This window comes from Rhopalosiphum padi, chromosome 1 (genome assembly GCF_020882245.1).
Source record: "Rhopalosiphum padi isolate XX-2018 chromosome 1, ASM2088224v1, whole genome shotgun sequence".
NCBI lineage: Eukaryota > Metazoa > Arthropoda > Insecta > Hemiptera > Aphididae > Rhopalosiphum > Rhopalosiphum padi.
Genome location: NC_083597.1, coordinates 53,604,692 through 53,619,758, shown reverse-complemented (window position 1 = coordinate 53,619,758; position 15,067 = coordinate 53,604,692). Strand labels below are relative to the sequence as shown.

At 30.8% G+C, this 15,067-nt stretch overlaps 1 protein-coding gene across 6 annotated transcripts in view; it reads right to left on the bottom strand.

Annotated features, from left to right (window-relative positions):
• Nucleotides 1-235: 235 nt before the first annotated feature.
• The window catches only part of LOC132928852 (ADAMTS-like protein 1), a 177,266-nt gene continuing 162,434 nt past the window's right edge, over nt 236-15,067 (bottom strand). For 2 of the 6 annotated variants that reach the window (XM_060993769.1, XM_060993790.1), the window contains exons 14-25: nt 14,467-14,801; nt 13,458-13,750; nt 11,566-11,693; nt 11,064-11,165; nt 10,258-10,430; nt 9,918-10,016; nt 9,230-9,365; nt 9,021-9,103; nt 8,698-8,884; nt 7,499-7,647; nt 4,742-4,889; nt 236-4,132 (exon numbers count right to left, since the gene is read on the bottom strand). In XM_060993769.1, the coding sequence (XP_060849752.1) occupies nt 4,026-4,132; nt 4,742-4,889; nt 7,499-7,647; nt 8,698-8,884; nt 9,021-9,103; nt 9,230-9,365; nt 9,918-10,016; nt 10,258-10,430; nt 11,064-11,165; nt 11,566-11,693; nt 13,458-13,750; nt 14,467-14,801 (1,940 nt within the window). In that variant the 3' untranslated portion in view covers nt 236-4,025. Of the gene's footprint in view, nt 4,133-4,723; nt 4,890-7,498; nt 7,648-8,697; nt 8,885-9,020; nt 9,104-9,229; nt 9,366-9,917; nt 10,017-10,257; nt 10,431-11,063; nt 11,166-11,565; nt 11,694-13,457; nt 13,751-14,466; nt 14,802-15,067 lie in introns of all 6 variants that reach the window. The other 4 variants (XR_009662066.1, XM_060993798.1, XM_060993780.1 and 1 more) reach the window with 4 other exon arrangements.

The following is a 15,067-nucleotide window of genomic DNA, read 5'->3' as shown; positions in this document are numbered from 1 at the left end:
TTATAGTAATAAAACAATATATTATATTATACAGTTATTTTTCCTACAGACATGTAGTATTAAATAGTATCTACAAAAAAAAATAATTAGGTGAATTAGAAGTATGAACTATATTTTTAATAATTATATATATTAACAATTTACATAATAATTAATATATTATTTTGTATGTCGATATAACTTTTGTGATATAACATTATGATAACGTAATCAATGAGTAGACACAAAATACAAATTTATTACAAAATTCGTTTTTATTTTGCACAATAATAATATTTTATTTTAAACCAACATGCTTATTATTTGTCTCCTATATAATAATTATTATGGGCACAACTAAATATTATAGTTTATATCAAAGCAATACATTACAACGCTGTACAATATTATTTTAACATATTATAATTCCAACAAAACAAATTATAATATAATATAGTATAAATAATTATATTTTTATAATAATAATGTTACACGATATTTCAGAATGAACGACTACGATTTAAATGCATTTAAAATAATGAAGTTCGACGTCAAATAAAATTGAAAACATCATAATATTGTTATTGTATCTATACGTGTCAAATGTCAATATACAGTTGATATTTTGGACTACTAAGTACTAACAATATGTTTTTATTAATTTATCATAACTTAGTTTATAGGTTAATAAATAGTCTATAACTTGTATAGGTATGGCGTTAAGGTAAAATAATAATGGTATTATACTATTATGTACATAATACATAAAATGTAATGCTGTTAATCGACTGTTGGTCTGCATGTAAATAATGACAATCGGCAAACGAAATCGACGTATAATAATGTATAATACTATAATAATTATTTAGGTATAGGTAAGTAGTTATATAAAATCGAAATAACGGTAAAATAGTAATAATGATAATAATGATAATAATAACAATAAGAAGGTATAAAACAAATTGGTTACAATAATAAACCTATATAATTAATATACGCATTAACTATTACAGACTTATAGTATTACATTATTCTAACTGACGAGGATAAAATTAACTAATCTCGTGAAATGGGTAATTAAATAATGGTCTAAAATCTATTTATCAGTCATATCGTTTATAACATATTAATATTATAATATTATATTAAATATGTTTCAATAATATATTTATTTTGGAACTGGCCGCTCGGTAAATATTAATAATAATAATATTAGTTTATGGCAAGCCTAACCATAATTTTGAAAATGTTTAATTATTTTTATATATTAATTTATGGTAGGTAGACTCTAGGAATACCTATTAATTGCTGTATAGATGAACAACTTTAAATATAAATTATTAATATTTGTGTTGCCAAGCAACGATCGATTGCTTTGTGGTCCGGGTATATACTTATTTACACGGAAAACTTAAAATTTTCGAAACCCCCCTCAAATTTTAATGTAATAAGAATGTGTCTAAAACCACAATAGTCTTTTAGGCTTAGGCTTTTTAAAGCAAAACCTTGAGTTTAGCTTTAGAACGGAATAAATAGACATAGCAAAAATAAAATGAAATTTGTTTCATCTAACATAATATATGATAATAGAATTTGATGGTAATGTAAAATAATATTACAAATCATAAAAAACGACATTATATAATATGTAATTTTCAATAACTTTGTAAGCACTAAAAATCGCAACTTTTCAGTTACTTTTACCGCGTAATACAACTACAACTGCGATGAATGCATTTAGGAATTTGTTGTACAATAAATAATAAAATTACTTAATGTGAATGGATAATATTTTATATTTATAATACCAATATTATTCAAAGTACCTTTATAAAAATTAAAGGCGGTATACATTAACAAAGTGGTAAATATCTAAAACGATAAAATATTTTGTTCAATCGATCTCGAAAGGTTGAAAATCAAAATCAGTTTAGCCGCAAATTACAACATTCGATTGCACTACACAAGATGTAATAACAATATTAACCGGGATTTACTTCAGATTGTCAAAAAAAAAAAAAAAAACAACAATTTGTCCCTCTTTCACGTCAATCGACACACTATTCTTTTTAACCGTCTTGCGTAGGTAGTAGGTACTACAAGTCTACAACACACACACAATACATCACAAATTGATAAATTAACAATTCCAATTGTGTAAAAAAAAACTCGTCGTGACCGTGTCACAGACGCATATACGCTCCGAGATCTGTACCGTTTTTTTCGACTGTCTATTAAAATCTACCTACAACATGTGCACTGGCGTGTGTTTTTTCGTACGAAATCTAAGATTTATCAGTGAGAATTCATAGGACAATACATAGATATCTATTATAAATCAAACGATTATTAGTAGAACGAAAGTCTTATTATATGCGGTATATGACTCGAATACGTGACACTTGTTGCAATATGACAATGAATGTAGAACATAGTTGTTATCAAATGTGATTATATACGGAAATTTAATAATATTATTTTAAATGGTTTCTACATTAGTATTTTTAAATTTTTATATGAGTGGGGGGGGGGCGGCACTCGAAGAATATACGACATGTCCAGACGTTTAGTCTGCCATACCACGTGGAATTATATTGAGTGGAATGTATATTATCTTGGTACTTAATTTACATTTAATAGGGTTTTTTAACAGGTAATCAACTTATATTATACTATATATTTAAATCATACACAAAACAATACTGAATATTCCCGATTTTTTTATTTGTTCAGTCGTCGTTTTATTAGTGTGGAACTTTTATTATTCTAAACCTAAATCGTAAACAAATTTATTATAACAACATAACATAATTTATAACAATACTATATTTATTGTTAAATAATCAATATTACGATTGAATTATTGAAGAATGCGGTGTTAGAACTGATCGAAATCCACGGTCAACAAAACTATCAACAAAGATCTATAATGCCCGTTTAAAATAATATGATCATAAATCACGCATAAAGTGACATTGAACAATTATTTAAGTTTTTAACTCATGATATTAACATCATATACAGATCTATTTAACTATCATCGTTTATATTGTAAGATAGATACGTACCAATTGGCAGAAATCTAGGAAGGCCTTAATAACAATAAAGACTCCTTAAAAATAAAAAAATGAATTGGAATATTTTTTTTTTATAAATATTGTTTAAAATGCTCATAGAAAAGTACTATGTATAGAGAATATTTTCTTAGAAATTATCGTAAAAATGTTGATTGAAAAAATTCCTTATTTTTTTATGAAGTTTTTGCGCGTAAATGGCGGGCGACTAGCTATAATAATTTTAAAAATAAGTACTAAAAACCCAAGAATTTGCTTCTGATAAATATATAGTTTTGTATATTGAATACACTGAGCGAAGAAGTCAGACAGTTTGAACTTTATGGTTGTCAAATGAATTATGCACATGCCATTTCGATATTTGTGAATTTATGGATATATAAGAACCACCTCAAAGGGATATATTGTATCGCATTTTTAAATCTTAGGTATTCAAATTGAATGTTATGAAGTTTTAAATACGAAACAGTTTTTAAATTTTCAAGTTTTTACAGAATACCTAATAAAAAAAAAAAAAAAATTCTGTAACATTACCTATTAATGACATTTTAATAAAAATAGTTCGAGGGAAGCCAGAAACAATTTCTTTATTGCAATTTAAGTTATTAGCACTCCCCTCTCCCATAATAGTAGGCGATTTCCGCTTAAGTACGTATTTACTTAGCGACTATTCGAAAACAGAACAATAAAAAAATAGACCGCTACGAACAGTATAATAGTACGTATACTATAGTGTACAAAATATCATATGTAATCAACGGCACACATTCAAAATCGAATTAAAATAGTATTTCACCTACTTAACAATATACATATTAGTTCAACAAGACGTGCGTTACACTTAATACTTATTGTAACTCATCGTATATAATAATTATGTACAACGGAATGAATGCTAAAACACTTATTAACACTTTAAAATGTAAAAAAAAAAATTGAAATAGAAAAATAAAATTACAGTGGATGATGTGTTTATGAACACGAAAGACAGCACTGTGTTTGGTATTGACGCAAGTGACACATGTTCATTTGTTTTATGTTCTTGCAGTTGTGTTTGCTGTGATCTATGCATTCGTTTTCTATAACAAAAACAGTTCGTATAATTACATAATTTTTAAAACGTTAACAACAATTATTATGACGAGTTGTGACATGTTATAAACTTATAACACTAATCAGCGAGGTTTCGGGGCGTTATAGGTTATATATACATTGCGAATGAGTAAATTACTAGAGATGAAAATTAAGGGTGATTTGATGACTCTCTGAGTCTCCAAATAATTCTACGGACTGTTTGTATAGTTTAAAGTTTTGACAGAGCAGTGTATTTTTATTTGTTACGAGTAATAAGGTGTTTTTGAATCAAAACATCGAACTTGCACATACGATTTCAAATGCCTGCATTTTTTCGGTACGCTTCGCAAGAATAGGTACTTATTATTATTATACCAGATGTAAATTATTAATATTTGCATAATGTATATATACCACTTGTTACGAAGACATTGCGTATGGTCAAGTCGATCATATGATAAATAAAACATAAACATAATCTATTTAAACCCTAAACGAAACGGCACAACACGATTATGGAAGGCTGTGCATTTTTTCCCCCACCTGTCTCCCACCCTACGTAATGAGGTCGCTACTCTTGTTGAAAGTGCTCGTACAGTTATGTGTGTTTTTACTTGTTGCGCACTGCGGTCCTGTGCAAGTCTTCATCACCGGTGGCCTGGGCTGGTCGCGGCAGGCGGTCCCGGCCGGCTTATTGGTGCCGTACCAGACACACTGCAATATTCGATACCTCAGCCCGTCCTTTTCGCACGACGCCGTACACTGACAACAAAAAGAACATAATAATATAGTATATCTGTTACTGCAGTGAATGTCCGCAATCGGTGAGTGCTGACAATCACCTAGTGAATGTCGACATACACCTACTACAAATTGGTGAATGTCGAAAAATTAATATAATATAGACACGTACTAGTGGATGTTGACGTTTACATTAGGATTTTGGTCAATGTTGACATACACAACACGGTTTCGGTTAATGTTGTACGTATTCGCACATAATATTATAGTACCTATATAGTACTATATAGAGTATAGACAATAATATAAAATGATATGTTTAGTTATAAATATTAACAATTATACTTTTATTAATTATGATTATTATTATTGAACAATATTATACCAGTATTATTAATTTAAATTATGATTATTTTGCCATAGAAAAATTATTATTTTAAAACAACGGCGAAAATTGTTTAAAATTGACAAACTGTCATGACATTTTGAACTGCATAAAATGCCGACATTTCTACAACCACACTTTTTTGTAGTGCACTTTGTTTTGCAATTACATCTTGTACAGGTAGGCGGTACTAGAATTTTAGATAAGATCAGATTAAATAATATCGGCATTACCAACATTCACCAATATCTTTAAATAAATGTCGACAGTCGCTAGTAAATGTTTAAAAACAGTACAAATTTAATCAATATGCCAACATTCGCCAATGACTTTGGTGTATGACGACATCAACCGGTGACTTTCAGCACTCACCAATTGCGGACATTCGCAGTAACATATCTACATCTATATATCATATCTATATAGTATTTGAGAGGCGAGAGCCTATAGCTACAATGACAGTTGTGGAAATCGCGTGTTTGCTCGTGTTAAATGTCTATATATGTATGATAAACTATATAGTGGTGTAACGCTATATAAATGCCCACCCCGAGTTTCACTTTATAATTGTATTATTTAATCAAAGTTCAAAATACGATGTATGTAAGTATTCGAGATGATTTTGAGCTAGGCATAATATATTAGTTCCCATTTTATCATAATATTGTTATTGTGTTAAGGCGTTTTATTGTTGTCCATCACACTCTAACCTTTTCTCTCACGCTTTTGTTTCCCATCTATTATATGCCTTATGCGTTATGCGTGTATGATATATTATACATATTTTTCACTAAACTTTTATAGAGTAAAGTGTACTACCGAATCCTCAACTATAAATTTTAACTTAAGTTTTTGGTTTTAATTATTGTATTGTACATTCGTACGATTAGGTATTAAAGTTTGAAAACATTGACCTATTTACAAAAAAATATATTTTTTTATTTTTGAAGAATCAAATATTTATACACTAACACTAATACACTATATATATATATTTAAACAAAACGGGAAATTCAGATGTTGGGCAATTTGAATTGTTAATGATAAATTAAAAACTTTTAAAATGCTGGAGTGTATAATATAATATAATAATAACTGGCTGGTTAAACTTTTTGATCTGTACATAAATTATTTATTTATATTATTTTTGTAATTGTAAAAATTTTTTAAGAGGAAAATATTATGTTTGAAGTTCAGCATTTTCGTTCTGAAATTTATGCAGAATTTGATATTTTATTTAAAATAGAAATAAAAGGACGCCTCACATTAATTGTATTATAATAATTTGTATTTATTTATATTTTGTATGCCATATCGTATCCTTTAAACGTAAATCACGTTTATGTAGACATAATTTATCGATTTCGAAGTGTCACAGAAATCGAATTATTATTGAACGGAGATACTTTTCAGAAAATCAAATTATATTTATCTTTTTGAAACATTTGAGTGGTAAAACCGCTTGGATGTATACCAATATAATATTATAATAGGTACTATACTGCAGGGGCTAGGGAGAAACCGAAAACAATATAGACGAAGATTGACGTTACTCGTGTGAATGTTGTCTGCACACGTCAAAAGTTGATTTTATACATCCTGAGCCTTATTTGTATGCGAGTCGAAATTTCACACACTTATGCAGTGTTTGTGACGTGTGCACATATTAGTGTGTGTGTACGTGCATGCCCGCAAGAGAGAGAAAGATATGAGCATATTATAACAAACTGTCGTTTTGTTCATTATATTATTTTATTTTAAAAAACAAAAAATATCGAATCAGATCGTTTTAGTTTAATCATTTAATACATACAAAAATAAAATAAGGTCGACGTTTGGAATTTCGGGAAACCGAAGGTATCTATAAAATGCATTTGCGGTAGGATAATATTATAGCATAATACAGTGATTTGTGAGTAAATACAAGTGATCACGTAAACACACACTCTACGCATCTTCAAAAATGGTCCAACGCGTTTATCGACCGTCGCGCGACAGTTTCATTTATACGCGGCGTAAATTGAGATAACGCACGCACCCGCTCGGCAGTGTACGGTAGCAAATAACTTATAATTGACAGTGACGACGACGCGAATCGAAAAACTCTATTTTTATCCCTTCTTTCTTTTCGTCTTTTTATTTATTTTTTTTTTCCTTTTTTCCTTTTTTTCTCCTCGGTTGCATTATTTATCGACGTCACCCGCGCACAGATACCTACGCGTGCACTCACACTGCAGACACTTACCTCGGACCACTCGCCCACTTTCCAAGTGCCTTTGCACTGATCGTTGTAGCATTCCTTCCGGTTCACCGGCTTTTCGATCCCGTGGCACGCTTCGTCCGATATAGTGGCTCCATCCGAATTCTGACAGTACACGTTTCGCCTCTGCATCGCTGCGCAAAGTGGAAAAAAGGGGGTGACGTGTTTAAAAATTTAAATAACGTTAAATATTTACGTGGATAACTATAGTTCGATAAAAAAAAAAACTAGGAAACTATAGTAAATATATTATATATACATATATTTACAAAGCCCGATCACTATAGATATAGCTAGATTTTTCTTGTTAACTCCGGGATGCTGCGATTTACTAATCGTTCTCAATAAAAGATAAAAGTCAATATTTTAGTTGGGTTTTAATTGTATAAGATGTATACAACCTAGGATGTAAAATCATAACAGTAAAATTTAATCGATCCTTAACAGAAAACAATATAATTTTTTTTAATAATAATAAAAAATAAAAAATTAGTTATACCTACCTACCTGTATTATTACCTATATTAAATTCAATTTTATATTTGCTTATTAACATAGGTAAGTTTATTTTTCTTGGAAACTATAATTTTTTATTATTATTTATTTGCACAAAGTTTAATTTTGTGACACTATTTTTACTACGTAGTACTATGATTAGTAATTAGTATATTTCCATATTAACGAGTGACAATATATTTTCTAAGCTTGTATAATGTATATTTGTTATAATTATTGCATTTTGATTACACGATGTTAAAATAAATATCAATGTATAAAAGTTTATATTTGGAGTAGTACAATAAGTCACGCTATGCAAATAAATAATAATTAATTTTCTTAAATTATTATACTTTAAGTTATAAATAATTTCAATAAATACCGGTTATTTGTTTTTATAATATAATATAACCATAATTTTTAAACAATAGAAATGTATGTGAATAAACAATTTATGTATAATTGGGTTTTTAATAAATTATTAGAAGAATATTATATCATAATTGTTTGTTATTAATTAGTTTCTACTGTTAATAATTTCATCCCAAGATGTATAAATTTGTATACACCCGAATAAAATTACGTTTTTCAGCTTTTAGTGAGTACGATTAATAAAGTTAAGCATTATTCGTTGACTTTCCTTGTTTGTGGGAGGGGGGAGTCAGGTGAAATAAGACGAGACTAACCAGTATTCCAGGTGAAACACTTGGACTCCTCGCACGGTTTCCATTCGGTCACCGACCACTGCGGACAATCATCCGTCTCGCACTTTTGTATGGTCACGGGCGTCGGCAGCCGGGCGTCCTCGCACAAGTTATTGTCCACGCTCTGCGTCATGTTATTCAGTTTGACCATGCAATGAGCCGCTCTCATCTGCGAGAAGACAGACATTTATGCGTAACAACATAAATGTATTTACAATTTATGTCACCGAGTGGTCGTAGTTCACGGCCAACGAAAGAAATCATAAATACCTACGGCATTGTAACAAAATAAAACACAATCGTACCTGAAAGCCGTTGCCCCCGCAAGGCGGAGAGCAGTCCGACCATTCCGTGATAACCCATTCAAATTTCACGCTCTTCCGGTCACCTGCGGCACAAAACATAGCCAGTGTCAAATCAATTACAATTTAATCACGAAACTACAATATCACATCCCGCGAATGTGTTAATAATAACACAGCGCTGTATAAAATATGTATAATATTATAAGTACCTTTGCCGAGCAAAACGGGTTTACCGAACATGTCTTCCTCGGTGCTGGTTTCGGTTTCTGCCGGTGGGTTTGCCGGTTCTTCCATGAACATTCTATTCACTCGTGCGTTGCTCACGCCCTGAAACGGCCACAGAGCCTACTCATTTTATTAGTATGAATGATTGTAATGATGTTTTTCCGATGGAAAATGAAACAAAACTTTCCCCAGGTTCATAATATGTTTACGTGTAGGCACAACTCAAACAAAATGACGTGTTGTTTACAGAAATCGACGGTGCGTTAATATTATAGGTTATAAGTACAGGATTCAAATAAACAAAACCAAATACGTACGTATATACATGCAAGGGTTTAATCGTGAGATAATAATAATAGGCAAAAAGTGGTGATGGTATTATAGGGTTGGCTAAACTATATAATCATTATAATATTCAAGTAATATAATAATGCGTATTTTACTATAGTGTGTACATTTTATGTTTACACGCGTATGTGTGCGTGTGTGTTTGTGTGCATGTGTAATAAGGTATATAATATGATTAATAATAATTAAAATAAATATACTATTATAAATTAAAGTCAACGGAATGTGCAATATAGTTTAATAATAATAAATATTTAGACGTAAGGGAGCTAATCATCTACGGTGATAACCCAGGAAATTCAGTTTTATTTTCCTTTATCTCACCTTGAGGTTAAAAAGAAGACTGTGAAGGTGAGGCAAGTTTCGTGAACTTCCGGAAGTGGTGGGTTTTGGGGAGACGTCTATAGCATTTTTCTCTGTTTCCTGTTTACAGACACAAAGAAACGTTGTAATGTACCAACTACTATATAGTCATACACAATATTTATAAGACTCGGGTATTGTATACTCGTGTATATGCGCCAACGACGTAGTTATTAAACGGTATAATCAATTTCGGAGGGGGAACAGGTCAGGTTAAATCAGATAATATTATATTAAAAATTGAAAATAAAAAAAGAAACAAGTTAAATGGGAAAATAGTAAAAATCAAGAAGATACTTGCCACTACGTGTTTTTCGGAAGACGCCGTGCTCGTTACGATTGACTGCATAGTAGTAGTTTTTTGTCGCGACTGTTTGTGTTTCTGTTCGCGATTGTGTTCACCTTTGATGCGTTCGTGGCTGATGTCAAATGACGGTTCTATCCCTTGCGGATTTGCATACGACGGATTTGTGCCTTTGAACGAATATATCATGACGCATAAATAAATTATTACAACAATAATAAATTAACATCATATATAATGCAAGACATCAGTGGTGAGACTATACGAATAAAAAATGTTTTTTAATATGAAGGGGGGGGGGTGAGAAAATTAAATTGTAAAAATTAAACCTAACCTTATAATAAACGTACGTTACAAGATAATGTAAGAACAATGGTAAAATGATCTGAACAGATATCTGTGTGATAAAATGTATAGGTAGTTAGGTATATCGATTATTATTTACCCATACCCATTAAGTAAACAGTTTTATTTTTTTCGCTATTTTTTCTATTAAATCCTGGTATTATTCTAAGCTATTTATTACTGGTAAATTCAAGAAATAACCTCCTTAAACTAAAATTTATATTCCGTATCAAATTTAAAACAGAAAATGATGCCGTATACAATGAGCTTCTTCCTGATAAATCATACACCATATTTATCAAACCAAAATAGTTATTCTTGCAAGGATAATATGTTGATACAATGATGCTATATAATATAGAATGTGTACAACTACGTTTAAAAAAATAATAAATTTAGATTTCAAAGCAATGGTTAGAGAGAAATAATGACTGGTAGCGACAGTACGTAAACCGTACCTGGGTCTTGTTGGTTCAAAGGCTTGTCGATTTCCTCAGAACTAGGAAATTCTCCCGGCTGGGGTTTGATGTTGATGTTCATTGTGGCTTGGGCATTACCAGCTAAACAATAAATAAATAAGTCATTAATACATCAGGTATACAAATATACAAAATGATTTATTTATCGTGAACTAGGTAATAATGTAGAGCTTTTTAAATACATTTTGTTTATACATTCGTTTAAAAACCATTACTTACTTAGTTTCTTATAATTTTACTTATCATTGAGTCCTTGTTTTTATCATTAAAAAATGTTCAATTAAATCCTTATGTTGTAAGATATTGTCTGATGATTTGGTTTACGATAAAGGATCACTTTATTGTATAAACACTATAAACCTAATCATGCCCGACTTCCTACTTTTCCCGTAACATATAAATTATATTCGTACGGTACAATACGAATCATACGTAATAAGTAATAACTAATAACATAGTATTGAATTTCTACGCAACATACCCGTGCATGTATAAGTCCCTCGGTCAGAGTATGTAGTGGTCCGGATCTTGAGTATACCTTTTTTCGATATCCGGACCTTCTTGCCATTTTGCAAGGACTGACCATCTTTTGACCACTGTATTTTTCCCCTATAACAATATTACTTAATATTACTCACTCTGTATATCATATAAAAACTATAATTATTATTGTTTGCTAAACACGCGTTTCATCCTTCGAATTTGGCTGTTTGATATACAACGTACCTATACAATGTATAATATGTACAGTGTACACATTGTATACGTCATATACCTAGCAGTGTTATAATTTCATATATTAATTAATTGCATTACGTTTAATAAATAAGGATATTATGAACCCAAAAGGTTAAAATATAAGTAAAAGCTACAACGTATATATTATCAGTATCGGCTAGATAGTTGTAGACAAAACAAATCAAAACATTACGTAAAGCACATTAATTATTATACGTATGTGGTATGTATCAATGATTAAAGCACATTCAATACATTAACAAGTACATAACTACCTCGTTGGTCATCTCTCATCAGTCATCACTCATCAGTCATCATAATATATTTATATATTACACAGTAAATGGGTTGTAAACTTTATCATTGTGAAATGGGTTTAAAGAAAAATTTAAAAAAATCACGAAGTTTATAGAGAAGGTATAGTACTCTGAGAATTTTAAAGCTCAACTCGAAGCTACAAGAAACAAATTTATAATTATACTTCTATCTACTAACAAGTTATGCATGAACAACATCGGAATCAGCGTATAGCCGTACAGGAGTTATGTAGATAAAAAAAATCTTCGTATACTCTGACATTTAAATAACATTATACGTTTGAAGTAAAAACTTTTAACTTATCTATACAGTTTAAGAACACGGAGATCGAATGAATTTACAAAAATGTCTTTAGGTCATCGACAAACGAAATAAACTCGTGTTGACCCGACGATACACGTCCGCGGGCGTCACGTTTCATTTTATGCACCACGTTCATGATAACAATGGTCGAAAATAATAAGAGGCAATAGATATATAAATATCCTTTATATTATAACACGAAACCCCCGAGGGCTGTGCCAAGTGCACTTCAGACCTAAAACGCCATATAGTTTACACCCGCTACATATACCTGCAGACCTTATACATTATAGTGTGACGTCATTGATCATTATTATATAAAACTTGCTGGCACGTATAATATGTGTATAGTAATACTACTAATACTTGCATATATTATAGGATAAGTGTGCGCGCAGGGGTGACAGCGAGGGCTAATACCTCTCGTGTGAAATTCCTTCATCCTAGATCTCTCGTCAAAGTATTTTCTGTTTTATAAAAATATTTTCAACGTACAATCGAATATAATATCGAATTATTATAATACATTTTTTTTTAATGATAAGACCGTTTTAGTACGATTACTAATTTGTTCTGAGAGACAATACTGATTACTGACTGCTCACGCCCGAAGACTCTTATACATTAGAACTATGAGAAATAGAATTTTAGAATTTGTTGAACAGGATCAAGATTATAATAATGATTGATGTAAGAGTTACTAAAATATTAAGAAAATATAAATTATGTTTTTATATTTTTTTGTTATATTAGACATTATTATTATTATTGAAAATTGCTTATTGAGAACTATATATTATGATTATCTAACATTCTAACCATATTTATACATCGACCAATACAATATGGTATAATACAAGCATGCGTCCATAATTGTGTGTAAAAATAAATTTCAATGATAGTTGCTCAATCTTAAAGACATCTTTATAATCGGGATGGGGAGAGATTTTGGACCCCAAATCATACAATTTTAAATCCCCTGAAAAGAGGAGGATCTTATGATATTATATATACCTCTTGTTGACGGGACATCGCATCTTCATTTCCACCCCTCTGTACACCGTCGCCTCACCACCGACTTTGAGCATGACATCCTCCTCGGTGGTGGCCTGTTCGTATTTCTGAGCCACGTCCGACACCATAACTGCTTCCTGCGAACTGCAAGCGTTCGGGTTGCATAACCTACTGTCGAGTGGCTTGTCAGTGCCGCAATCCGTGTCTGGCCGGTTTATTATGTGTCCGTGGGCAATCCTCTGTACACACTCCACCACTCTGGTTTTGACGCCACCGTTACATTTTTTACTACACTGTAAAGAATAAATAATAAACACATCATAATAAATACTTAAAAAGTAAGTTATATCCAAAAATGACAGAGAATACCATGTAAATGCATGCAAGGGACTTATATTACTCATAGCTTCACTTATTCGCGGGCACATAACCGATAGTTATGTTATTTTATACCATAAAAAAAAATTTAATTTAAACACTTATTATTTTGAAAAGAGTACGTCAACAATAACATAAAGATATATTAACTTAAAATGTAAGTGAAATGATAATAACTGATAAAATGAAAACCAAACAAAAAATAACTTAAGAAAAATCTTTTACTATTCGTATAATTGTATGTGTTTAAAATACATTTTCCAAAAATACACAAAATACTTAAGAAACTTATCACATGGTTTTTAACGAAATTACAAAGTTTACTTTTGTAACTGCTACGAAAACATATCATATTAAATAGATCGTATTACGTATCATATTCATTTCACCGAAGACCTAACAAAAATGGACATAATGGAAACTGCATGTAACTATAAGCATACAAATACATATTATAATATATAATGCGTAAAATACATACTTTAAGTGTTTAAAATAAGATAAATAAATAATTACTATTTGTAATACTTTCTACATTTGAAATACGAAGATAAAATACTTTCAAAATACTCTCAAAATGTAAGCCACATTAACGTAGTAGTAATAACAGTTATGAAAACTTAGAACGTACCTTCGACCATTCGGAAGTCCGCCACTCTGTGGGGCAGTCAATCATGTTGCATTGCTTCCGGTCCGTGGGCGGTGGTTGTGGGCACATGTTGTTCGGCACGATAGCTGTGTTCCCTTCGGTCACCTCGTGTATGCAGTTGACCTCGCGCATCTGAAGCCCTATTCCGCAGCTCTGTGAACACGGCTGGAAGTCGCTAACGTTCCACCGGGGTGGACAGGGTTGGTCGTTGCAAGTCTGCGTTAGTACTTCGGGCTGATCGTTTCGAGAACACAAATATGGGGAGACGATTTTCTTGTCCTCTTCGCGTTCACACAGCACCAACGATTCTTGTACGCCTACACAGACACGAATACAAAAATAAAAATTATTTACCAAATGTAAAGCTCAGTAGTATGTTGATTGATATTATATTATTATCGTATTTTATATTATTACTGTCATCGTCTAAAAATACTTTTTACTTAAAATTTTACACAATTCCAAGCCTCAAATTTTCACTACTTTAAAACACATAATACGATTTACAATACCTTTTTGATTGAAATCAATCTGTCGCTATATTATATAATTTAAACTAATTCAAATTGTAAAACGAAATCGC